Below are 26,521 nucleotides of genomic sequence, written 5' to 3' on the forward strand. Positions count from 1 at the left end.
CCAGTGAAACAGCTTAGTGGAGTAAGGTGCTCGCCACTAAGCCCAATGATCTGAGTTAGCTCTCTGGGATCCACATGGACTCCCAGAGATTGTCCTCTGACCTCTACACCTGTGCTATGGCATATATATCACAAATAACCTTAAACAATAATGATAACAGTAAATAAGTTTTAAAAACCAAAATGAAAATAATAATATAGTATTTGGCATGTTAGTAATGTTAGTAAACATTAGCTAGTAGAACTGTCAAGTGCTAAAGAATGTTCTAAAACATGTGTTTATCCTCTATTTTCAGACAGTAGCTTGTGATGCTAGGTGATACTGGAATGGACTGTGTCCTAGCACTTGTGTATTGATACAGTGTCCAACTCGAAATGAGCACTGAGCAGGTGCTCAGGGCAGAGTGGCAGCAGTTAGTTGCTCTGAGGAGTAGAGGATTGTGCATACACTTATTGGTGGCACTGCTGAGCACTGTTAGAAAAGCCAGCTGCAGATTTCCACTGTTGCTCAGTCCTGCCTCGGTGCTGGTGCATTAGAGGAGGACAGTGACACATGGTGTCCATGTCACTGTCATAGCTACTCAGTGCATATGCCTATGCCTAGCAAACTGGGGCCAGTGATTTAATTTCAATGTCCTTCCTCCCCTCCCCAATGCTTCTACCCTCATTCCTTCCCTCCCTCCCTCCCTCCCTCCCTCCGTCCCTCCTTATCTTCTCCTCCCCATTTCTTCTGACACAGTCTTAAGTACTCCAGCCTGGCCTTCAAACTCTCATATCCAAGGATAACCTCAAACTTCTGATCCCTCCGCCTCTACCTCCCAGGTGCTGGAATTACAGGTATATACCACCATGCCCAGAGTATGTGGTATTGGTAATAGAACCCACTGCTTCATATATGCTGGGAAGCACTCTACCAACTGAACTACACTGGCAGCTTATAAAGACTTTTTCAGTGAATAAAAAAAAAAAAGAATGAATATCAGATTTGGAGTCTGAATAACAGGGCGTGAATCTCAGCACTTTCCATGGGTTAGTTAACCCTCTGCGTTTGAAACATAACATCTCTCAGTGATCATACAAATGACAAATGCCTTAGAAATGGTGGTTAAACTAGTATATTTTACGTTTGCTTTTATTTTTGAGACTGGTTGGCCTGAAACTCACAAAGAGCTGGGACTTAAAGCTTGTACCACCAAGCCCTGGTTATTTTAGCCTTTTAAAGACAGGGTTTTATATGGTTTAGGCTTGTTTTGAACTTCTGATCTCCCTGCCTTCACCTACTATCTTTCTCATCTTAAAACATAATTTAAAAGCATTTCTCTAAACCAGCTGTGATGGGTGGTCATGCCTATATTCTGTGGGTGTTTTTTGTTGTTTGTTTTTAATGCATGCTTTCAATTCTTTTTTTGTTTGTTTGTTTTTTGTTTTTTTGAGACAGGGTTTCTCTGTGTAGCCCTGGCTGTCCTTGAACTCACTCTGTAGACCAGGCTGGCCTCAAACTCAGAAATCCACCTGCCTGTGCCTCCCAAGTGCTGGGATTAAAGGCATGTACCACCACTGCCCGGTCATGTTTTCAATTCTTTGAGTAGAGTCATTCCTAGAAAGGAAAATTTTCTCAATCTTAATGCATCAGTAGATTTGGTTTCAAAGAAGAAGACATTAATTTTGGTAAGTCTGAAGAACCTGGAGCGTAGCCAACTTTCAGTGTAAAAAGAGGGAAATGATGTGGGGATGGGCACAGCCCTTTCTGAGGGCGGAGCTGGCTCGCTCTGTGCTTAAGATGTACAGCCTCTGACTTGGCTCTAACTTGAAATAAAGTGTCTTCTCTTTGGTCCTTTTTGCTGCACCTCCCTTTTCTCAAACTACTCTTCCAGGTGCCTGAGCCCCAACCTAAAGCTCTGCTAGTCTCCACGGACCCTGCTCCCTTGCCTCAGCTTGAACTCAGCTCCAGTACCAGCTCCTTCAGGTCACCCCCTGGTAAGTCCAGGTCAACAGATCTGTCTCCTTTTTGGTGCTACTGAACTCGGATGAAAGGGACAGTCTGTCTCTTGAGCCTTATCTGTGGGACTGAGCAGGTTGTCTGTCTGAGTCAATCATGCTTGAGTTGATATGAATAAGTACTTAGAAGCATGTCTGCCATGGGTTAAGAGCCTCAGTAACCTTAGTGCTAATAGGTGCACCCTCATGGAGCCAGGATAGCTGTCCTCTGAAGGACTCCATCCTTCCACTGGCACTTTGTGGTCCTTGGGCTGCAGCTCACTGCTTATTCCTCTAACTTGTAATAAGGTTCTCTCTGCTCTGAATTTATCCTCTTCCTTCCTAAGAACTACTTTGGCTATTTCCTCCTTTGGTTTGAAGTCCAGACGGCAGGGCCACCCCAGCCCCACAGCAGCATGCCAGAGTGTTCCAGCTCGGGGGGGGGGGTGGATTTGAATAGAAGACATGATAGGCAAAGTAGCTTTTGCTATCTTTTGGTGTCTGTCTTCTCCCCAGCACTCCATGACCCTCTTGGGGTTGCATGGACTGTGCAGTTTTCTTCTCTAAGAACGAAGTTGGTTGAGAGAAGGGTAAATTAACCAACCCCCAAAAGAATAACCCTGAGGTTTGGCAAGATGGTTCAGTAGATGGCCCTGCTGCTGTCCAGGACTCACCCTCTCTCTCTCTCTCTCTCTCTCTCTCTCTCTCTCTCTCTCTCTTTCTCACTCTCTTCTTCCCTCCTTTCTTGCCCCCTCTGTCTCTCTCACACACACAAATAAATACATTCTTTCTCAATAAAAAGACCCCACCCACCCCATCTTACCTTGTGTGTTTGAGAGAGGAGAATCTGGCCTGTGCCATCCCAGACCGGGACAACCCTTGCTACTCACTGGGTTCCACCCATGTGACAGTGACTTAGTTTAGTACTCTTGTATTTGACCAATCCAAGTCATCACTCCTCCTCCTCAGGGGTAGAGTGAAGGTAGCCATAAGCTTTCTTAGTCCGTGCAACTGCTTGCATTTCCAGATCAAGCTTGGATGTTGCCTCCTCTGGGAGACTATTCTTTGGCCCCTCTACCCGGCTTTTGCTGATAGGACGAACAAACCATGTTAATGAGTTCTGTCACAATTTGAGTTCCTTGCTAGATCAGAACCACTCCAGGTATAGGAGCTGCTGGTAACATAGACTATTCTTTAAAATCTGTATAAGTTGCATATAGGGGCTTGGGAGCTAGCTCAGTAGGTGAAGTGCTTGCTGTGTAAACATGAAGGCCTGAGTTTTGACCCCTAGAACCCTTGTAGAGAGCCAGGCATAGTGGTGCATACCTGGAATCCCAGCTCTTGGAAGACAGAGACAAGAGTAATTGGGGCCTTGTTGGCCAATTCCAGGTTAACGGTGAGAGACCACCAAGCAAAATTTAAGGGGGAAAGTGATGGAGGAAGACACTTGATTTTGAACTCTGATTTGCACATACACCTACCTGCACATAGACACATGCATAAAAATGACATTAGAGTATACTGATTTTGAGAGTAGGGGTATTGGAACGTAGGGCCTTGTGCATACCAAATATGTGGCATGCTACTGAGCTTCCTTTCCCCTGCCCCTAGTTTGAATTTGATTCTTTGAAAAGTCTCACCCAGCCCTGAGTACTTTGACTTTGGTAAGCGGTGAAGTCTATTCAGTGCTTCTGAGTACTCAGGACAGATATGAATTAGACATAGTCCTAGCCCTCAAGGAACTCAGCATGTCTTGGGAGATGGAAAGCATATGTAAAGTGGAAATGAGATTATAGGACATGAGTAGAATGTCAGGGGAAGCTAGGGGAAGGGCACCGGAGTGAGCCCAGAAGACTTCACGTGCTATTGGTCAGGTGGAGAGGTTGATGTAGTCACAGTCAGTACTTCTCAATATTCTGTGGTTTGACTCAAGTTTCTTTGGCTGCACCCACTAGCTTTTCTGTGGCCATCTGTATTCCATGAGTGGTAAGCCAAAGGCTGGCCCAGCTGGGACTGCTGAATTGCATGGCATAGTGGCTTCAGGGTGTCATAAGAGCACCCCAGATGAAAGGGGCAAAGTTCTAGAAATTTATGGTGATATATAACTGATCACATTGAGGTCTGAAGATGGTAATGGGTTCCCTCAGCAGACAAGGAGCTGTATAGAGGAGGTGGTGGCACTGGGGCAGGGGAGCACGCCTATGGGGTGCTCTAACTCTACCATGCATGGAGGTGAATTATTAGGCCTGAAGATAGAAAGACAGTTGAGAGGGCTGGGGAGGCGAGCCTTAAATGTCTTATTTGGACTTTTACTTGATGCCTTGAAATCTTTTACAAGTCCTTATCTATCTTTGTGAGTCTGCTGTCACAGCCTACACTGGAGGCAAGGTTGACAGAGGGAGATAATCCAAGGCCTAGGGGAAGGGGACAGTGCCTAGTTCTGAGGCCTAAACAGGTAGGGGCTCTCAGAGTAGAGGGTTGGGCATCTTCATGGCTTGATAGCTTACTGGAGGGTCTATGAGCATGCTCACTTCTCAGGATCCTAGTTCTTTTTACCTAGAGGGTCTATGAGGGTCTGCGTGATATGAGTGAGGGGTGGAAGCCTGGGGAGGAATGGGAAGCAGACTGAGGAGGGAGGGGCAGAGCAAAGGTTTCTAATGGGCTGTGTCCAGAAGGTTGGGGAAGTCTGAAGACTTACCAGAAACTTCATGAAAGGGTGAAGTTGTGAAGGGGCTAGGCAGAACTAGTCTCCAGAAGGGATTTAACCACATTCCTCTCCTGAAATGGGACCAACGCTTTTGAGGGCATAGCTGGGTAGCTGACTCGATTTGAACCCATTTTCTGTAAGCCTCCCGAAAACTCTTAACAGAAATGCCTTCTGTGAAATTTGAGAGTAAATTGAGGAGGGGAGAAGGATTCCTTGGGGTAAGGTTACTAGAATACAATGAAGACTTTAAGGTGGACAGTTATGACCTCTCTAAGAACTTTCTGGTCAGAACTGATGTAGGCAAGGGTGTGGGGAAGAGTAGCTTTGAAAACATATGTGCTGTTCAGAAGGGTTTTAAAGCAAGCCAATTCTTTCTTAGCCTTTTCCTTCATAGCAGGTGGTATACAGGCTTCTCCTTCATAGCAGGTGGTATATAGGCTTCTCCTTTATAGCAGGTGGTATATAGGCTTGGTCCAATGTCTAGTCTGCCACACCTTAGTATGAAAGACAGGAGTATAATAAGAGTCTTACTTGTAATTCTTCCAGTGCAAACAGCTTTTGTGGGCACAGGCCAGCCCCTGATGTTTGTTCTAGGTCACAGATCAGTGAGAGGGAACTAGGACAGGTGCTGACTCTTTGTGTCTGCCCAGAAGTTGTGAGGTACTCCACAGTCCCGGGCCGGGTAATCTTATGACAAGGATGCTGTTTAGAAGTCACTACTGGATTTATGCTACCAAGTGCCAATCCTACATTTAACAGACATAGAATCTAAATATTAGTTAAGTGACTTGGTCACAATTACACAGTTCTTCAGTGGAGGACCAGGATCCTACCCCAGGTTTTCACATACACAGCAAGGAAATGATGTATCTGGCAGAGGATGACCTGACAGGATTAGTAACCACGTGCTCCAGCTGTGTGCTAAGCCTGCTTATGCCAACCCTGAAGTTAGCTCTGCTGTCAGCCATACCCTGCTCAACCAGTGGGCCTCTCCCAGCTTTCTTCGAAGTAGTTGAGGGTCTGGTAACTTTCACTGGTCTATGTAGATCTATGTCTCTGAGACCTGGGATCTGAGAACCTGAAAGAATGGGACCAACTATAGTCTAATGCTGTAGACAACCTTACTTCAGGTTCGGTGTGCTTTTATACATGAATGTAACAAAGAAAGCAGTGATCCAAGGAATGCTGGTTGAGTTCAGAAAAACATGATCAGAAAAACATGTAAGTAAACAAATATTAACAGAGCAGCCCTTTCCCAGAGCTTTCTCAAGACACAACTGGCTGGCACATACTATAGATTATATCTGGGAAAGCAGGCAGAAGGCCATATCCAGATTCAGGGTACAGTGAGAACATTGAAAGGAAAAGTATTGGCTCAGGACCCCCAAGACCAAGTTCTCAGGACTAAAGCAACTAATTTGCCTCAGAGAGACAGAAGGATAAAGGACAAAGGCAGGAGATAGAGGAAGAAGGAGACAGGGAAGGGAACAAAGGAGAGGGGAGAAAAAGAACAAGGGAGAGGGGATGGGGTATTTATCCTGGAGTGGGACAAAGGACTGTCTCTGGCAGAGAGCAGACAAGACGTGGCACTTGACACATTCTTTCAACAGATTGAGTTCTATAGCTGATCTGACATCCAATGAGAATAAAAATCTTATAAATTGAATGCAAATATTTGTCACAGGAGGCATGAAATTACATCCAAGAACAATCCAGGGAACAAAATGCACCTGAGGTAAAAGGCCCTGGGCCTTTTTCCTGGAGCCTCTCTCACAGTTCCCCAAGGCAGTGTTCACCAAGTGTCATTCTTTTGACCTTGTTCTGACAAGGTCCCTTATCCATCACCATTCCTCACCCACATCTTGGGGTGATTTAGTTTTGGGGCTTCAGCCAGAAATCTCTTCTGTGAGCTCCCTTATCTCCATTATTATGTTCCTGGATTATCTATGTTCCAAGCTAATTAACTTTAGCTTGATTTCAGCTGAACTTCAGACCTGCTTATCAATATTATACTTCCATTATAATGCTCAGTCTGCTAGGCATGGTGGCCAATGACAATGATTATTTGGGAGTGAGGCAGAATAATCTAGAAAGTGAGGTGATTCTGGGCTGGTAAGAAAACCCATGATAAAACATCATGACCAAAAGCAAGTTGGTAATAGTGGGGAGGTTTTATTTCAGCTTGGAACTTTCAGGTGGCACTCTATTGATAAGAGAAACAGGGCAGGAACTTAAGGTAGGATCCTGGAGACAGTTACTGAAGCAGAAGGCATAGGGGAGTAAAGCTCACTTGCTTTCCATTGCTTGCTCAGGGTCGTCTATGCAACTCTATGTGATACTCCCCACAGTATGCTGATCTGACCTCCAATGAGAATAAACATCTTATAAATTGAATGCAAATATTTGTCACAGGAGGCATGAAATTACATCCAAGAACAATCCAGGGAACAAAATCCACCTGAGAAATCTCTTCTGTGAGCTCCCTTATCTTCATTATTATCTATGTTCCTTGGGTTTATAACTTTAGCTTGACTTCAGCTGAACTTCAGACCTGCTTATCAATATTATACTTCCCATTTATCATGCTCAGCCTGCTGGGCTGAGACAGTTACTGAAGGAGAAGGCATAGGGGAGTACTGCCAACTGGCTTTATTCCCTTGTAAGAGAGGAAGGAGAATAAGGCATAGATGTATGATAAAACCAATAGCAAAGGAAGATGGGAAATCCTTCCAACTATAGGCTACACATAACAAAACAGCATATGCAAAAAAAAGCCATGTGCCCTCCTACTGCCAGAGAGGGGGTAGAGACATAAAAGGACTCTCCTACAAAGGACTGAGCCTTGGACTTTTCCTAGTTCTTAGGGTCGGGAAGCACTTCTATACTGAGAAATATCATTCTTTTAGTAAAAGGCCTCTATTTTAATCATTAACCATGTATCCCGGGTGCAATTCCTTGTTCAGAGAAACTGGAAATCCCAGTGGGGTCTCTCTAGACTCTGATCTATGATTATAACACATTTGGTAAGCACCAGTCAGGAATACAAATACACACTTATACACTTTTGTATAACTCAGGGGCTGTAGAAATGCCACAGCAGTCAAGAGTGCTTGCTGTTCTTCCAGAGGACCTACCAGTTCCCAGCACCAACTTAGGGCTACTCCCAACAGCCTTTAACTCCAGCAATGCACTCTTCTGGCTTTTGAGCCACCTCTACCTGGCCCCTACACATGGAATATGTTAAACCTGAGATTCGCTAGAGAAAACCCAGTTCCAGAATTTTGAGCCAAATTAATTAAAGCAAGCTTTAATTAAATACTGGCCAAGGAAGATGGACTCAGGCCAGGTCCACTCCTGGGTTCCCAGGAAATGAGCACAAATCACATTGTGCAGAAGCTTTAAAAGTCAAAGCCCACAGTGCATTTCCCATCAACCTAATCAGGGGCAAGCATGTATCTTGACCTATGTCCTGATCATGTACCTCCTTCCCACAAGTGAGCAAGCACATCTGGTAGAAACAAACTTGTTTAGGGGAGTGAAATTATGTGGCTTGTCATCTCCCAAGAAGCATACCCTTAACATTCCAGAAAGTTATCTATCCTTAGGCAAGTGGGGCTTACGGGTTAACCTTGGCCCTTACACAAACACTAAACACACAAAATCAGTTAATCACACACAAAATGCCTTCAAACTTTTTTCCTTACTAAGATTCATCATGGAATCTATTCCTGTCTTCCATCCTCTCCTACTTTCACTTTCTCTGGAGCACTTGGGAATGATGGGGAAGCTCCCAACTAGAAAGCACCAGTATCAAGCTAGCCCTCCCCCATTCTTTCCTGTTGGTGGTGGCTTATAGTGCTTGTGGCAGTTTGAAGACGAATGGCTCCCATAGGCTTATATAGTGAATGCATAGTTATCAAGGAATGACACTATTTAGAAAGATTAGAGGGTGTGGCCTTGGAGGAAGTGTGTCACTGGGGGTGGGCTTTGAGGTTTCAAAAGCCCAAGCTAGGCCCAGTGGCTTTTTCTTCCTGCTGCCTTTGAATGCAGAGGTAGAATTCTCAGCTACCATGTCTGCCTGCTTGCTGCCATCCTTCACTCTATGAGGATAATGGACTAAATCTCTGAAATTGTAAGGAAACCCCAATTAAATGCTTTCTTTTTACAATAGTTGCCATAGTCATGGTGTCTCTTCACAGCAACAGAACACTGAATAGAACAATGAATGTCCTATGGCCACAGACCAAGGATCTAGAGGCTGGCAAGGAAATCCTGTACTTAAGACTGGGAAGATGAGTAGCTGCCTGTTATACACAAGTAGAGTGTAGCTGTGGGGAGCAGACCATTATGGGACTGGCAATGTGGACTAACCATTGAAGCCTTGGCCATATACAACCATTACAAAAAAAAAAAAGATAAGGTTCACTCATTGCCCCCAAAAGACTTGACTGAGTAGCATGCATCCTCCTCAAGCTGACAGTTTGGTGGGCTCCAAGTGAACAGGGCCTGGGGCAGATGGAAGGCCATCCCTCAGCAGCACTTAGCTGTTTCAAGTGCATTTCCAGGACAACTGAAGAGGCCCATGGTGAAAGTAGTTGGGGTGGGGCACTCTGCCTTGGGCCCTGACAGTGCAGGACACTCATCTACCCAACATTAACTACCCCCATGCCCCTCATTCACACAGCTGAATTTGCCTGCCTAATCCTGGGCCAGAAGGATAGAGGCCTGCTCCTGTGTTTTTAGCAACCTGCACTTCCCTCTTGGGGATCACCTTGCTATGGTTCCACAATGACATTCCCTGGGAGTAGATCAAAACACCCATCCTATGGCAGAGCCATTCTCAAATGCCCACACCTTATTCACTGCTCATAGGATGAACTGGAGTCAAATGAACTGCTGCCACTGTGCTTGGGCATACAGAGCTGCTGGGCTCAAGTCACGGAAATGGGGGTGGCAAAGGAAGCACTTAATTTAAAATCTACTGTGGTGTGTTTGATCAGGGCAGAATTTATGTGAGACCTAAGTGTTCAAGTTTATGCTCTAACACCTTTCCCAATATACCAGTTAAAGACAGTAATAGCAAGAGTTAGTGTTTTTGTTTTTTTAATTAAATGTATTTAGTGTGTATGTGTATGCCTTGGCACATGAGTAGAGGTCAGAGAACAACTTGCAGGAGTTAGTTCTCTTCCCACCACATGGATCCCAAGGATCAAACTCAGGTCATCAGGCTTAGCACATGTGCTTTAACATACTAGGTCATCTCACAAGCCCAGAAGAGATTTAAACGTGGTCATGCTGGGAGAAATGAACAGTGGAATGTGATGATCAACTTTACATCTTTTTAATACTTGCATGAGCTTCAAACAAATAAAAATTAAAAGAGGTAACATATTCTCTGGCTGGTTGTTTTTTCAATTCTAGTTCTACAAGATGGTCCAAGAAGTTCCTATTGCTTGAAGAATGAATCTATGTCTGTAACACATTTTGCAAACCTTCAGCTGGGAGTTCAGAAGATCCTTTGGAACTGGAGTTACAGGCAGTTGGAGCTGCCTGATATGGGTGCTGGGAAGTAAGCCTGGGTCTTCTATAAGAACAAAAAATGCTCTTAACTCTCTAGCCTCATGTTCTGGTAACTATAAAAACTTTATGAAGCTGTTACCACATAGAGGTATAGTATTTGGTCAATCTGAATCTGTTCCTAAGTCATAGTTGCTCATGTTTGGTTCCAGAATAAACGCTTAGTCCCTTTGAAGTCAGATCTGTGTTGTATTGTGTTGTGTTGCCTGTGTATGTTTCTAGGAATTGAATTTAGGGCTTCACTCATGAGTGATGGGTAAGCACTCCATCCACTGACCTATTTTTGCAGCCCCATGTACACATGTTTTGGCACCTAACCCTGGTGCTAACCATGGATGATCCCCTTTTACCAGAAGAGTAGCTTGGATTGGTGTTAGATACTAGAAAGTACCAACTATGCCCAACCACTTAGTATTCTTTCCTCAAGTAGATGTTGGCAAGCTTTTTCTGGGACTCAGTTGGGCCACAACCCTTTGGTTTATTCTGAGTTGGTGAGTAGCCGGCAGTATGGTGTCCACTATGCTTGCTTTTAGTGCCTATAGTTTAATTTTGTTTTCAAAGTGTTTGATTACTAACTTGCCACTGTTCAGTCTTTTATCTGATAGTCCTCTAGTATCTAATTAACAGAAGAATATTTAAAAAGTTGTCATTTGGCACCCCAGATGGTTTTGTTTGGGAACTGTGTAAATTCAACTTATAAATATTTAAAAATTAAATAAATATAACTATAGATTAATTTGATTTTATGCTTCCCATAACAGGTAATACTTGATTCCTCTTTCCTCCCACAACTAAATTAGAAGACTTGGGCAACAAGTATTAAAGATCACAAATGGACAGCCTACTTTAACTTATATTTTAAAATATCTAAAGGAAAACTGAAGTTTTAATTTATAATTGAGTTTTAAAAACTACATCAAGGATAAAAACATGTTAAAAATGAGTAAAGTAGGGCTGGAGAGATGGCTTAGTGGTTAAGAGCACTGACTGCTCTTCTGAAGGACCTGAGTTTGAATCCCAGCAACCACATACATGGTGGCTAACAACCATCCGTGATGAGATCTGACACCCTCTTCTGGTATGTCTAATGATAGCTACAGTGTATTTACATATAATAATAAATAAATATTTAAAAAATGAGTAAAATATTAATAAAAGGTTTTAAGAATGTATAAAAAAACTAAAGATAAATTCTAAAAACATAAAAACCTAAGCATTCTCAGGTTGTGCTTTCTGCCCTGACTGTTCTCTGTTCTACTACAGTCTTATTTTAAGGATGAAACCTAAAGAGAAAAGAGATCCCATTCTGAACTCCCCAGTCCACTTAACAGCTTTACCTTGAGTCTTTCTCCTCTCACTAGCCCTTTCTTTTGTCTCACTGAGGTAGTTTTAATTCTACTGTGTGGTACCTTCTGCTGGGTCTAGCCTATTCTGTGTTGTGTCTGCTCATGGTAACTATTTCATGACAGCATCATTGTCATTTTGTATTCAGAAAGAACTAAATGACAAAAGTCTGTGGTCATTTCATTCATACATAAAAAAACACTTTATTGTATATTTTTCTTAGCATGCTTAATTTTTTAAATGTTTACTCTATGCGTACCAGTGTTTTGTCTGCATGTACATGTGTGTACTATATGTATACCTGGTACCTTCAGAGGTCAGAAGAAAGCATTGGATCCCCTGGAACCGGAGTTACAATGGTCGTGAACTGTAGCAGAGTTTTCCCTATCTAATCACTTTAAATATTAATACAACAAGAAGCTTGTGATTGGACAGGGGAAAGGGAAGCGAAGCAAAGAGTTTTGGGGAGAAGGACGGGGAGAAGGAAGAAAGATGGAGGAGGAACAGGAGGATTCAGATTCTGTGTGGCTTTAAATAGTTACAGGTAGTTATGATTATCTTTAAGGGATGATAATTACAGGGCAATTTATATCATTATCAATTAGCTCTGAAATTATTGTTTGGGCATCTTGTGAATTGAGAATTTATTGATATATAAATCTGACTGATTAATTATACGTTTCTGGAGTTTTGATTTACTGGGTTAAGGGGATTTGTGACCACTGACCACAGGGGGTGGATGGCTGAGAAAGTACAAGCAGGTCTGAGGCAGGCGAACCTGAGTTGGGAAGACTGCCATTAGGGGCTAGCCTAGAGGCAGAGGTAGAGAGACCACCAGGGCAGAGAGCAGCTGGGTGTAGCGCTGGAAGTTGGTGCTGATTTTTTTTAATATTTCCCGCAACAGTGAGCCACCTTTGGGTGCTGGGAATTGAACCCAGGTTCTCTGCAAGTCCAACAAATGCTCCTAATTACTGAGCTATCACTCCACCCCATTGCCATGTCTACTCTAAAACATGTGAGCATGCATGTCTGAGAGATATAAAAGGCCTGACAAGTACACACTGCCTTATAATAAATGTAGGTGCTCTTAACTCCCTGAAATTTATTAAAATATTTTTTTGCTTCTCCTATGTTTTATGAGACCTTAAAATGCTACTCATGTATATAAGACAAACAGCATTATTTGGTGTCACAACATAAAAGCTTCATTAAGCTACGAAATCTTATAAGGGATATATAGCTTTTGGTAAAGATTTTTCCAAAACAAGTTCTGTGAAAGATTAAAATTTTATTTCATTTTTTTTTAAAGTCAGGGGTAACAAAAACAAAACAGCATCAAAATGCTCTATGTTGATCCAACGCTCTGAATGCTGTGTTAAGAATTCTTCTGTTAGACTGATTCCTTTTATAGGCATGTTCTTAGTGTACAAGTGATGGAGGTAAGATTTCTGGTAAGGCTGAGATACATCTAGAATGGTGGTTATATTTGCCAAAGATCTTTAAGTTGAACTTACTTTCCCTAATGAAAATTATAGGATTATAATACCATCAAGCAGCAATATCAGACCAGGTATATTTACTCTGTATGTAATAAAAAGGACATACTATTAAGTCTTACCAAAAAGGAAAAGTCTTCCTTATTTTAGTTATAACTTAGCATATTGCTAAAATCTTATTTCTCTGGAGATCCTGGGCAGAGACAATATACTGTATCTGACAGGGTAATACAGTTCACTGAAGAAGGGCACTAGATGTTTAGAGACAGGATATAACCTGTTAGAGGTCATTCTAGGGAAGTGGCACCAGGGTCCATAAGACCCAAGTCCACAGCCTCAAGAACACCTTAACAACAGGCTACATATAATATAAGCCATTAAAAAGCTGAAGGATTTAAAGGATCTCTTCAGGCAACAAACAGAATGCTTTCACTTCTTAAAGGCAAAGTAACTATCAGTAATTACATGTTTTGGCTTTTCATTTTTTCTTTTGGCATTGTTGGTACTCAATGGTTACAATCCCATACTTTCTTCTCTTTAATCTATTCCACTACTGGATTTTTTCCTAAAAATTGTTCTTTTTGTATTTTGCCATAACCTTAATGCATAACTATCACTTTGGGGTTTTTTGCTTGTGGATTTTGTTTTGTTTTGGTTGTTGTTGTTTTAACAATCTAAAGGACCATACTCAGAATAGTTTACATAAGCATAGCTATGCTTTTCCTGACTCTGGTCCTTTCTGGAGCCAATGGTTGACATAATCATATTATTTTTACATTGACAATTTTTAAAAAATTTATTTATTTTAGGTGTATGGATGTGTACAATGTGCATGCCTGGTGCCAGCAGATGTTAGAAGAGGTTGTTAGAACCTTAGAAACTATAGTCATGAATGGTTGTGAGCTACGATGTGGGTGCTGAGAATCAGACTCAAGGCTTCTGCAAGAGCATGAGTGCTCTTAAATGCTAAACCATCCCTCCAGCCCAAATTCTTACATTTTTTAAAAAATCATGTACAATTTATAATTATGAAACCAGGATTCAAGGCAACTCCAAAAACAAAAACTCTCCTAAAAAACTCCTAAGGAGCCTCCTCTCCAACCAGTAGATAAAATAGGAAGAGAGCTTTGGTCTCTCTTTGGCAAAGACTACATCCCTCATTAACATGGAAATTATACAAAATAGATAATCATCCTTTAACTCCTCAAAAAGATTTTTGGAACCATAGCTCTTAGGATAGGGTAAAGTGAGGTAGGAGAATAAGAAATTCTAGAGGCAAACAAACAAAAATCAATCCCAAAGGAAGACTGGAAACCTCTCCAACAAATCTATGCATAACAAAACAGCATGCTTTAAAAAAAAAAAGCCCTGCCTTCTCTAATTGCCAGAAAAGATGGAGGCTATGCAAAGGTCCTATAAAGAACAGAGACTCTTTTGGTCCAAGGCTTTTCAGCCTTAGTCCTTTCCTAGTCCTTGGACATACTCTCATTCTGGGGAATATTTTTCTTTCTGCCTAACAAAAGCTCTCCATTTCCATCACCATACATGTGTCCCTGGTCCAGTTCTTGTTCCAGAACACAAGAAACTGGGAAATTCGGTAAATGTGCTCTAGACTCTGATCCATGCGTATAGTCCAAGCACAGCTAGGGTTCTCTTGGATTTATGTTTTGGCGTGTCTTGCTTTTATAAAAGGTGTGCTTGTTTAGTGGCCATCTGAGATGTAAAGGAAGGAAGCTGGTACTTGGGCTTTAAAAAGCTAAGGCAGAGGGTGAAGGAAACATTTTTGGTTTTATAAATATTCCAAGGCTACGTAATGAACCAAACACTGTTTTTCTTTTTTGAGACACAGTTTCACTATGTATTCCTGCCTGTCCTGGAACTATATGGGCCAGGCTGGCTTTAAAATTACAGAGATTTGCCTATCTCTGCCTTTCAAGTGCTGTGATTAAAGGCATGCATCATCTTGCCAGGCTGAAGTTTGTTAATGAATATTGAAAAGATGAGAATTTTTTTAAACCAATTTTACATGAGAAAAAAACCCTACTTTTTTTTGAGGCCATAGCTCAGGATGCAAACAACAGATTTAACATATGATCTTTCATTTACTGTTCATGAGAATCAATTCAATTTTGTATATATTCAAATCCGAATTAGAACTATTTGTTTCACTATGCATGCTGCATGATGCAAAAAGTAAAAAACTCACAACTTTCCCTGATAAAGTCAATTAAACTGTGTTGTCTTACAGATTACCAGTTAAATTTGCTAGATATAATAATAATAATAATAATAATAATAATAATAATAATAATAATTTGAAGATCAAAGAAAGCAAAACAACAGCCTTTAACTGGTGAGAGGGCTACATTCCACAGGTGCTCTGAGAAAGCTTCTGAACAGGTGTAGGATGGCCCATCCTTTGAATGGCTGTGGGCCACAGAGCCCAGGACAAAATCTTGAATGTGATGAGAACAGAGCCCACTCACTAGCAGGTTGGAGTTTGCTTCCAAGACTCTAGCTAGCACCAAGGCAGATAGCAAGGAGCTGCCTAGAATCCCACACCTTTTCTTTTTTATTACTGGAAAGCCATCTGTGAAGTTAATATAATAAATGTAAATCAAAGCTGACACGGCTAAGTGCTGGCTCACAGTCGACCATCTGGATATGGGATTTTGCCAGTACTTAATGACTGTTCAATATTTAATTAAAAATTAATAAAGGTACAATTAACATGGAACCCTTGTAAAAATAGAAAAAAAGAAAAAAATATTAATTTTTCATGAATGACCAGCACAAACTGTTAACCTGTTAAGAAAAGCCCAACTTCTTCCCCACTCTAGAATATAAATATACACGTCTGTTTCTCTCTAAGCATCTTAGGTCCAGGGCAAACGAGATAAAGCCAGGAACTAAACAACAGACCAACTGCCCATTCTCTGTGGCTGAGTCATTCATCTCTTGTGATGGCCATGGTGTCTTCGAATGTACAAGTCTTTGAGGGTTTCTTGACCATCTTGGCAGAACTACATACAGTAGGTACTTTTTATTTTCTTGGTAGAATAATTCATCAATGCTTCCTCTGAGGTTCAAACATGACCAATGGCCAGATTCCAAAGAGAAACTGTGGGAACAAGTGAGGGCAAAACAAGAGAGAACGAGATTATTCTATGAAAAAAATGAGGGAGAGCAATCCCTAGGGGTCTGGGCTGTAACAAATGTTAGGCTTGTTAGTATTAGTAGCCTGAACATAGCAACGGCCTTCCTGACTTGCATCAGATCTCAAAAGCTACTTCCATTTAATTTATTTAAATACATTAAGCATCTACTTAGTCAAGCATGGAAATAGGCATTTCATCTGTAATTTTTTGGTTTTTTTTTTGGTTTTTCAAGACAGGATTTCTCTGTGTAGCCCTGGCTATCCTGGAACTCACTCTGTAGACCAGGCTGGTCTCGAACTCAGAAATCTGCCTGTCTCTGCTTCCCAAGTGCTGGGATTAAAGGCATGCACCACCACTGCCTGGCCTGATCTGTAATCTTAAAGAAATTTTTGTTGTATGAGTGAGTGTGTGCGCGCACATGTGTGTGTGTATGTAAATGGAATGCTTGTGGATTGTGGAGGCCAGAAGAGGGTGTGTGTGTGTGTGTGTGTGTGTGTGTGTGTGTGTGTGTGTAGCCTGAGGAGGCTAGAAGAGGGTGTGTAAATGAAGTACCTGTAGTGGTCAGAAGAGGGCACTGGGTCCCTTAGAATTGGAGTTAGAGGTGGTTGTGAGGCACCTTGCATGGTGCTGAGAATGGATCTTGGTCCTCTGAAGGAGCAGGGTATGCTTTATACTGAGCCATCTCTCCACCCCCTTAATCTTCAGTTCTAAAATTAATGCTATAATGTTGTACTTAACAGCTCCATTCTGTTGAGGTAATTCAGGCTTAAATAAGAGACTTGTCTAAGATCACAGGGTAGCAAATGGATAACAAACACTTCAGATTTGAGTCTGTGCTACCCTTCTACTGCTCCACCACTCCTGCTGTCTCTTGCATCCATTTGATCTTCTCAAGGCTAACACCACCCTTCCCTTTACAACCTACTTACCTTCACTTTTGGCCTGTACCTCAGGTAAACTGTTCTTGTATATAAACTGAAAGAAAAATGGGAAAACTTCTCAGACAAATCAATTCATAAACTATAACTTCAGGATGTTTGTAGTTTAGAACCAAGCATGGCATTATAATGTTCCATGTGGTTGGTATCACAATTCCATCTTTGAAAACTGCAGCTATAAGCATTCATTAAATAAAGGTATGAGAAATCCAGAGAGGTAACTGTTTCTTTGGTGTCTGTCATTAAAGTGAGCCACTCACTGCTGGAGGTGAGATTAGTTAAATCTGTAAAGTAGTGCAAATGGCAAACATTGCTCAATTTGTCCCTGAAAGTTACTAGGTTGTCTATAACACACAACATATGTAATTTTATGTATACTACACTACTTAAATATATTTGAATAGTAACAAAATATCATGACAAGATATACGAAGCACACTTTTCTAGTATTTCAAATAAGAATGCAAAGGTCAAAAGAACCTACTAGCTAAATTTATAAAATTTAATATGGCTATGCTTCACTTTCCTGTACCAAATCTGGAATTGCAGCAAGTGGCAGTTTAGATGTTACCTGGACATTTGCTAGATGTAAGACTTTAAACTTGTTGATTTTCTGTTATATTTATTCAACAAAAAATCTAAACAATTACTTTTATCAGAAAGTTTGTTAGCACAATTTAGACTGACATTGATGCAAAAGAAAGTCTTCATTGGGCATGTTTGGCATTTGCCTATAATTCCAGTACTTAGTAGAGGAAAGCAGGAGGGCCTTGAGTTTGGGGCCAACCTGGAATACTTAGTGAATTTTAGACCATCATAATCTACAAAATGGGAACATTATCCACCTCATGGATACAATACTGGGAGTCTCCAAAGAACCTGCTCAGTCCATGGACTGACAACAAAGCTAAGTGTGGCTACCTGAGACTCTTGGTACACAAAGAAGCCACTAAAGTGAAGACAGTTCTAGTGAACCTTGGACACCTATCCAATGTAGGCTCCTCACCAACATAAACCATAGCAAAGATGAGTGTCTACAAGTAAAAGTAGGCACCCGGACCTTGGGTCTATTAGAGTCTCTCTCCAAGTTTTGAGAACATAGAAAGAAGTAGTTCCAAGGCTTGCTCTGTTTCTCCTTCCTGTTCTTTCTGACTCTGCACCCTCCTTTTTCTTTTTGCTTTACTTTTAGTAGTATTTCCACTTTACTACATATATTTTTTAAAGCAGACTCCCTACCCCTTTTCTTGTTTTTGTTTTTGTTTTTTAAGTACACTATAGCTGTACAGATGGTTGTGAGTCTTCATGTGTTGTTGGGAATTGAAATTTTTAGGACCTCTGCTCGCTCCAGTCAATGCCACTCAACTCCACTCCCTCAGTCCCTCCTCGCTCTGGCCCAAAGATTTATTTATTATTATCCATAAGTACACTGTAGCTGTCTTCTGGCACCCCAGAAGAGGGTGTCAGATCTCATTACAGGTGGTTGTGAACCAACATGTGGTTGCTGGGATTTGAACTCATGACCTTTGGAAGAGTAGTCAGTGTTCTTACCCTCTGAGACATTTCACCAGCCCCTTTGTTATTTTAAGGAAGGGTCTTATGTAGTTCAGGCTGGCCTGCAATTCATTATTATATAGATGAGGATGACTTTGAACTTCTGATCATCCTGCTTCTATCTTTTGAGTGCTGCCATGCCCATTTTATGTGGTGCTGGGGATGGAACCCAAGGCTCTGTGCATGCTAAGCAAGTATCCACCAACCAGCTATATTCCTAGAGCCTTTTCCTTTTTGCCTCTGTATTTCCCTTCCCCCTTTCTATACTATAATATATACTTTTGCTTTACCTTATTTTTTAAAAACTTTCATATATATTGTTTTTTCAAGACAAGGTTTCTCTGTTTAGCCCTGGCTGTCCTGGAACTCACTCTGTAGACCAGGCTGCCCTCGAACTCAGAAATCCGCCTGTCTCTGCCTCCCAAGTGCTGGGATTAAAGGCGTGCACCACCACCACCCGGCAAAACTTTTATATTTTTATTTTCAAATCTCTCTTCTCACATTTATCTAATTTTGTTTTCAAACTTTGACTAGTAGGAACTCTCTTGCTGCTGTTGTTTTGAGACAGGTTATCATATGAACCATGCTGCTCTCAGACTCACTATGTACAGCTGAGAATGGCTTCTGAACTCTTATCCTCATCATCCTGCCCCTACTTCCCAAGGACTGGGACTACATACATGTGCCAGTGTGCTCAGCTTGTTTTTTCATTTCTGACCTATTAACCTTTCCTATTTTTTAAAAATTAAAGCAAATGTACTGGGAGTATTATGTGTGTGTATCAGTGTGTGTCATATGTGTGCAAAAGTCAGAAGAGGGTTTCAGGTCTTTTAGAGCTAGGATTACAGGCAGTTGTGAGCTGTCCAATGTGGGTAGGTTTTGGGAACCAAATTCCAGTCATTCGGTAGTGCAGCAAGTGCTCTTGACTGTCGAGCCATCTTTCTAGGCTGTCTTAACCTTTTATTCTTTCTCCTCATAACAGTCTTCTTCACCCTTCTTTTTTCTGTTCTTTTATTTATTCTTGGCCCTCTTTTATTTCCTCTTTCCTTCCTTTTATTTCCTTCCTTTATTTCACTCAGCATTATTTTTGTATTAATCTTAAGCAATTTTTAATTTTTATTAATTCTCTGAGAATTTAATATAATGTATTTTGAACATCCCCACTCCATTCTTTGCAATTTTTTAACTTTGTAGAACACTACATTAGTTCTGCCATTTTCCATTTTATGGTCAGTGATATAGAATTGGGTTTTAATCAATGTTAACTGTATTTATAGATATTTTTGGCTTAATACTGTTGTAATTATAGTAGTCTGTTTTCTCTACTGTCTGTGCTACTAGTGAACTGAGCCCTCAAGAGCAGGCTGACCAATCAGATCCCAGAATAAAACTAGAAGACAGCTTGTCATGGTGTCACACATTTTTAATTCCAGCACATGGATCTCTGAATTTGAGGTCAGCCATCCTACACGATGAGTTCCAGGCCAGCGAATGCTCCACAGTAAGAAGCTGTTTTAACAACAACCCTCCACAAAAAATGCCAAATGAAACAAAAAAATCAATGACAAAACAAACTGGAAAGATATCCAAAATAACAGTTTGTCAAATCACAACACAGAAACACAAGAAACATGAAAAAGCAAGACAATATGATTCCTCCAAAAGATAATTTTCTACCCACTAAACTTAAAGACAATGAATAAAATTCTGGATAATTTGCCTTAAAATTGTTATACAATTTTAGAGTGATGAAGCTGGATTAGGAACTTTAAAGCTGAAAGCACTGACTCTTCATTCTGCTTGCACAGATCCATTGATACTCTAAAGCTGAATAAAAACCTGACACTTCTGCCTTCATTTTGTAAAACCTGTTGTCCTTTGCTACTTTAAATTTTTGGATCAAGTTTTCCCTCAGAATTCATGTGGGCATGCTAAGTATTTAAGGAGTATTCATTTAATGCTGGCAATGCCATGCCACACAAGGTTGAAGGAATTAAGATAAGAGAAAATAAGTTATTGTCAAGATTGTATATTACCAATGACTATATTTTTTTTACAACATCCAGTTCTAGATAATCAGATAGGTACCTAGAAGTCTTCAGTCACTTGCCTTAAACCTGACCGCTTAACTAAGCCCAACTGTCCTGAAGTGGAAACTTCTGGCTTGTTTGGAAAGTCAGTTATGTCAAATGATGTTTTGCTGAGGCACACAGGTAAAAGGATGTCTTGCTAAAGTGAACATGTAAAAGAATGTTTTTCTGAAACAGGCACAGGTGAAAGGATGTTTTACTATAGTGCATACATGAAAGGATGCATGATGAAGGAGTGTAACTATGACCCCACAGACAGTGGGCAAGGAACATTGAGCACTTCACTATTCTCCACTAACAACATGCATGTACTGGTTCATCTCAGATAGCACTGTTGAGCTCAGCTGTGGTAATGCCATCACTGAGAGAAACTGGCCCAAGACCTGCTTGCAAGGTTCTGGCAGCTTCCACGGCCTCGCCTCAGGCAAGCTGGTGATCATTTCTTCAGGACTGGACAGCAGCTGCTGGTTCATGTGTGGTGTCTGTCTGCCTAGAGGACTGGGCTGAAGCTGCTGGTTTGTATTTAGTGTTTGCTACAAGACTGAACTGCTGACAAAGATGATCAAGCTTGTCTCCAAAGAACTATTGCTAAACAGGTCCACTTCCCCTATATACTAACAACATTTCTCTTCCAGAGGTAGTGGGCAAGAGGAGAGGTTGAACGCTTATTAAAGTAGGTTGCAAAAAAAAAAAAAAAAATTATGCCAGCACTGTCCTTTATAAGTTTCTTTTCCCTTAGTCATTCTCTCCTGGCTCCCAGGAACAACAGTTCTGATCAATAGGCCTTATTTATAAACAACCTGTAATGGTTTGCAACTAGACTCCCACCCTCAGCTCTACACGGCCATTGGAAGTTAATGATCAATAAGATAAAGACTGCTTACCTATGCATGTTTCTTGATCCTTTTCCCATTTTTGTTCCTCCCCAATTAAAACCAGAAACTCTTCAGTACCTCAAAGATAGAACTGAAGCCACTGGGTCTTGTGGTACTTTCTGGTATAGCTCTACAGAGTATAGTCTACAGTGTCTTTACAAAGATGCTCTATCATACCAGAGATTTCCAGTGTCTATCCAGAGAACTCCACAAAACTAAGACACACTCTTAAATCATCACAATACATCTCTTCTAAGCAGGTAATTAATACACATCCAAGTTACATCCCTGATTTCCATTTTAACTGTCCCAAGGATTTTCTTTTCTTTCTGCACTAGGTCCTTACCCAGGCATAAGACATAGCAACAGGCTATACCTTAATAAGTTTGTTTGCCCTATCTACAAGAATTCCTAAGTTTTATTTCTCATGCACTTTAAGAACACATGGTTTTCATTTGTAGAATGACCTTCAGCCTTCACCAACTGTCACTCAAGATAGATCAGACATGAATTTTTTGGTTAAAAAATAAAAAACTAAGAAAATTTTCTTCTTTTCTTACTTTCTTATCTATCTATCTATCTATCTATCTATCTATCTATCTATCTATCTATCTATCTACACCTACCTATCTATCTATCTGGACATGGTTTTTCAGTGCAGCCCTGTTCTGGCTGTCCTGGAACTCAGTCTGCATACCACACTGGCCTCAAACTCAGAGATCTACCTGCCTTTGCCTCTCAAGTGCTAGAATTAAAGGCATACATTACTACTTCCTGACTTATTTTTTCTATAAATATTTTAGTTTGTTTCCAAGAAGAATCTAAAACTAAATGTGCCATTGGTGAAGAGATCAGCATGTATACATTCATTCATTAAACAACATATATACTGGGTGCTGACTATGTGCTGGGCAAATTTTTGCACATTTGAAAGGTGGCAATAAATAGGTAAGTTCCTGCTCTGGATGAACTTACCCCAGAGCTAGGGAGGAAAACAAGTAACTATAAACATAACTAGTCATAAACATTTTGAAGGAGCTGAAGAGACAACTCAGCATTTAAGAGCACTGCTCCAGTTCCAAGGGATCTCATGATGCCCAGGCACATACATTGCACATGGAAATACGTGCAGGTAAAACATAGAAAATAAAAACAATTTTTTTTTAAAAAAACCAAACAAATAAATAAATGATTTGAAAAAAGATAAGGCCTGATAAATGATGCTTATGACTGGGTGGGTGACCAGTGAGAACTTATATCCATTTTTGCTATACATGTCTAATCCCAAATAATCTCTTTAATGAGAACAAAATGATAACAAACTTACTTCTGGAGAAAGGTACCCCTACTCCAAGAAGGTCCACATTAGAAACTCTAAGATCATACACCATCATACCCTCTTGCCACTCATCAAGACTTGGTATAACTGGGTCTTTTGGATATTAGTTAGCTGTGAGCCATCCACTTTCAGAATATGCATGATAAAATCCCCAATTATCAGCTGCTCCATAACTCTATACACACGACATAAATGTGAGAAAGGGTTTCTTATGGTCACCTAATGGCAAAGGCAATGATGGACTATAAATCCTGATTCTGTCTCCAACATTTTAAATTTACACCTTCCTACTTGAAGTGTAAAGTAAAAAAAAGCAAAATTCTTCCAATATTAGGTTAAAAAGTCTTTATTTCCTACCTGAAAAGGATGTGAAGATAAGAACCCAGGCCAGTTAGAATATGCCACCATGCATGAAACTGTGTTGTAACACCTAGGACAGGGTGCACTCTCTTTCGAAAGTTCCTGTGTGGAGAAGAAGGAAACCACAATGTTACAATGAAGATATACTAGTGCTGACAACATTACTTTTTGAAATATTTTATAATGTGGCAATTATTTAATTTTCTTATATTTACTGTATTGTCTTCTAAAAGTATATTGTGGAACAAACAATATTTCCAGAAATTTTATGAAGAAATGACTCAAATTAATATAGTTAACAATTTATTGACATCTTGTTAATTTTAATGCATATTAATTAATTAAAGGTTTTTGAAAAGTCTTACCATAGAATCTATCATTTTGTTCTAGGTAACCACTAACCCATGGAAATTGTTTTTTAGGTAATACTTATTCATACTTTAGAACAACTATTTTCTGGAACACACTTTGAGAAACACTAGTCCAGTTAGCTATCTGCTCAAGAAAGAATACATATGCATTTCCTTTCATCTCAGTATACTACTATACAGTCTATGAATTCCTATAATATCTATGGTTTCATATCTAAGTGCTTCTTTGAGGAAGCAGTCATTTGCAAAGCATATATATGGCAGGAACTTGAAAAAAAAGTTTTGATTAATTTTGTTTCCCAAGTTACACCTAGTAGTACAGATGTGTCTCAAATTCTTTTGATTAAATAAGTATGTATCATACTAATATTCATTAGAGAAGAATACTGATGTGGAATGCCAATGTGAGGCCCAACTGTAGGTTAGTGGGTCAGACCTGGGGATATCCACTTTGTGTAAAGGCTTCACTCTCCTAGGCATTATGGTGGATATTTCTAATTCAGAGGCATGCGTTTTGATCTTAGTCTTGTCCTTTCTTCTTTCTACCCCACACCAAGGGTTTCATATAGTCAGGCTACTTTCAAGTCCTGAATCTCCTGCCCAGAGTACTGGGATTATGGGCATGCATTACTGTATCCAGCTAAACCTTAGTGTTTAAGGAAGGAATGGATTTACTTGTCTACATTTACTTACACAACTGATTTTTTACTACACAGATCTAAACAAAATGTATATTTACTTAGCTACATTTAAAGTTTCACATTTTATATGAAACTTTTAATACAGGAAAAAATAGAGAGTTCTAAATATATACAAATGCATGCAAAGTAAGAGTCATATATGGTGGCATATATTTGTAATCTCAGCACTTGGGAGATGGAAGCAGAAGGAGAAGGAATTCAAGATCATTCTTGGTTTTTTAGTGATCTCAAAGCCTACCTGATCTATGTAGACCCTGTCTCAAGAAAAAAAAACAAAACAAAAAACAAAATAAAAACAAAAACACCCTCCTTAAAAGTAAGCAAAATAATAATACATCTTTACCAAACTTCAATAATTAATATTTAAACTAAATCCATGTCATCTGAGCCTTCATCTATGTCTTTCTCCCACATTATATTAAGGAAAGTTCTAGGTATCATATTTTATCACTAGATATTTTAGTGTATGTCACTAGAAAAAAATTCTTTTAACCACAGCTACCAATATTACTTTCACATCTAAAATATTAGTAATAGCCCTTTAGTATAAAATAGTTAATTATCAATTGAGTTCAACATTTGTGTTTATGCTTTCACAGTGAATAAAGATCACAAAAGGCTCATAACACTGTAACCAGAGGCTTGCCTTTACTCCTCAGTTAGCACTGGAAACCAATGGCTTCTCTACACTCCTTGGTTTTGTTTTTTGGTGGTAGCAATCGAACCCAGGCTCTCAGAAAAACTAGACAGGCACTCAACCATATGAGCTATCTCCTTAGCTCCCATAACACATGTCTTAAGTCATTTAATCTTAGGTAACACCTCTCTCTTTCTCCCTTCCTGTAATTTATTTGCTGTAGAGACCAGGTCATTCAACTTCTAAGTTTCCAAATAGTCTAGATGTTACTGATTGACACATTTCTTCAAAAGTTTTACATACATTTTAAATGCCAATTACAAATCATTCTTGTTTGCTTGATGAAGCAAATTAAGTAGTTTTCTTTTTTGTTTTTTGTTTGTTTTGTTTTTGCTTTTTAGAGACAGGGTTTCTCTGTGTGATATCCTTGGCTGTCCAGGACCAAGTTGGTCTCAAACTCACAGAAATCTGTCTGCCTCTATCTCCCAAGTGCTGGGATTAAAGGTATGTGCCATCATGCCAACTTTATTAGGTAGTTTTCAAAGATATAGTAAATCTGTGATTAAATGTATAGTTTTGTAATGCACATATACAAAATAACTCAAGATTATAAAATATTCTGAGGTTTAAACTTTCAAGAAATTTAAATAGGTATTCCCAGAGTTTAATATTACTGTGTTATACAGTATCATCATTTGTAAAATTTCATTTTAGGACATTGTTGTTTCTACATGCCTACTAAAGTCTCTGATTAATATAGCAGTTCCAAATTTATTTTCTAGGAATGAAAATACATCTTACCTCAGTGAATCACAAAAGATGTTATCTACATTCCACAATAAAAACCCCAATAAAAAGACAGTCAAGGATGTATAACCTAGTCCTCTAAGCCATGGATAAACCCTGTGGGGAAAAGAATAGCAACATGACAAATCTTCAAGACATATCATGATCAGAGGTGAGAGCTGGAAGTCATCATTTTTATGAGCAAAAAGAGTCCTCAGAAGACTAAGAGCAAACCCATTTATTAATATAACACTTTTGACAATCATGTGTTACATACGTTAAAAAGATTTTTTGAAGTGTGTCTTGCTAGGTTGTTTCCTCAGGCTGGTATCAAATATCAGGGCTCCCACACTCCTTCAACCTCCCAAGGAGCTGGGACTATAGCAGTTTACCACTGTGCCTGGATATTTGCTGAACATTTAGCTATTTAAAGGTACTGAGAGAAAATGGTCCATCAAGGCTGTTAAGTACATGAAGGAGATAATCCAATGTACTTGCCCAAAAATTTTTCAATGGCATGGAAGATGGGTTTAGAATTAACATAGGTTAAATAACTACCAGGTACTGAACTAACACACACACATTCTCTCTCTCTCTCTCTCTCTCTCTCTCTCT

The 26,521-nt window shown here is 40.0% G+C and overlaps 1 protein-coding gene and 1 long non-coding RNA gene across 2 annotated transcripts in view; one reads left to right on the top strand and one right to left on the bottom strand.

Moving 5' to 3' along the window:
* The first annotated feature begins 1,595 nt into the window (after window positions 1-1,595).
* On the top strand, window positions 1,596-10,439 carry LOC116102605. The gene is made up of 2 exons (XR_004123238.1): window positions 1,596-1,976; window positions 10,105-10,439. It is a non-coding gene; the product is annotated as an uncharacterized LOC116102605 (long non-coding RNA).
* Window positions 10,440-12,872: 2,433 nt separating this feature from the next.
* Window positions 12,873-26,521, bottom strand: part of Acer3 (alkaline ceramidase 3) — a 94,204-nt gene continuing 80,555 nt past the window's right edge. Inside the window, exons 8-11 of the mRNA XM_031387446.1 lie at window positions 25,922-26,023; window positions 23,409-23,513; window positions 17,188-17,233; window positions 12,873-16,221 (exon numbers count right to left, since the gene is read on the bottom strand). Coding sequence (XP_031243306.1) covers window positions 16,168-16,221; window positions 17,188-17,233; window positions 23,409-23,513; window positions 25,922-26,023 — 307 coding nt within the window. The 3' untranslated portion in view covers window positions 12,873-16,167. The remainder of the gene's footprint in view (window positions 16,222-17,187; window positions 17,234-23,408; window positions 23,514-25,921; window positions 26,024-26,521) is intronic.

The sequence above is a fragment of the Mastomys coucha genome, unplaced genomic scaffold, assembly GCF_008632895.1.
Source record: "Mastomys coucha isolate ucsf_1 unplaced genomic scaffold, UCSF_Mcou_1 pScaffold21, whole genome shotgun sequence".
NCBI lineage: Eukaryota > Metazoa > Chordata > Mammalia > Rodentia > Muridae > Mastomys > Mastomys coucha.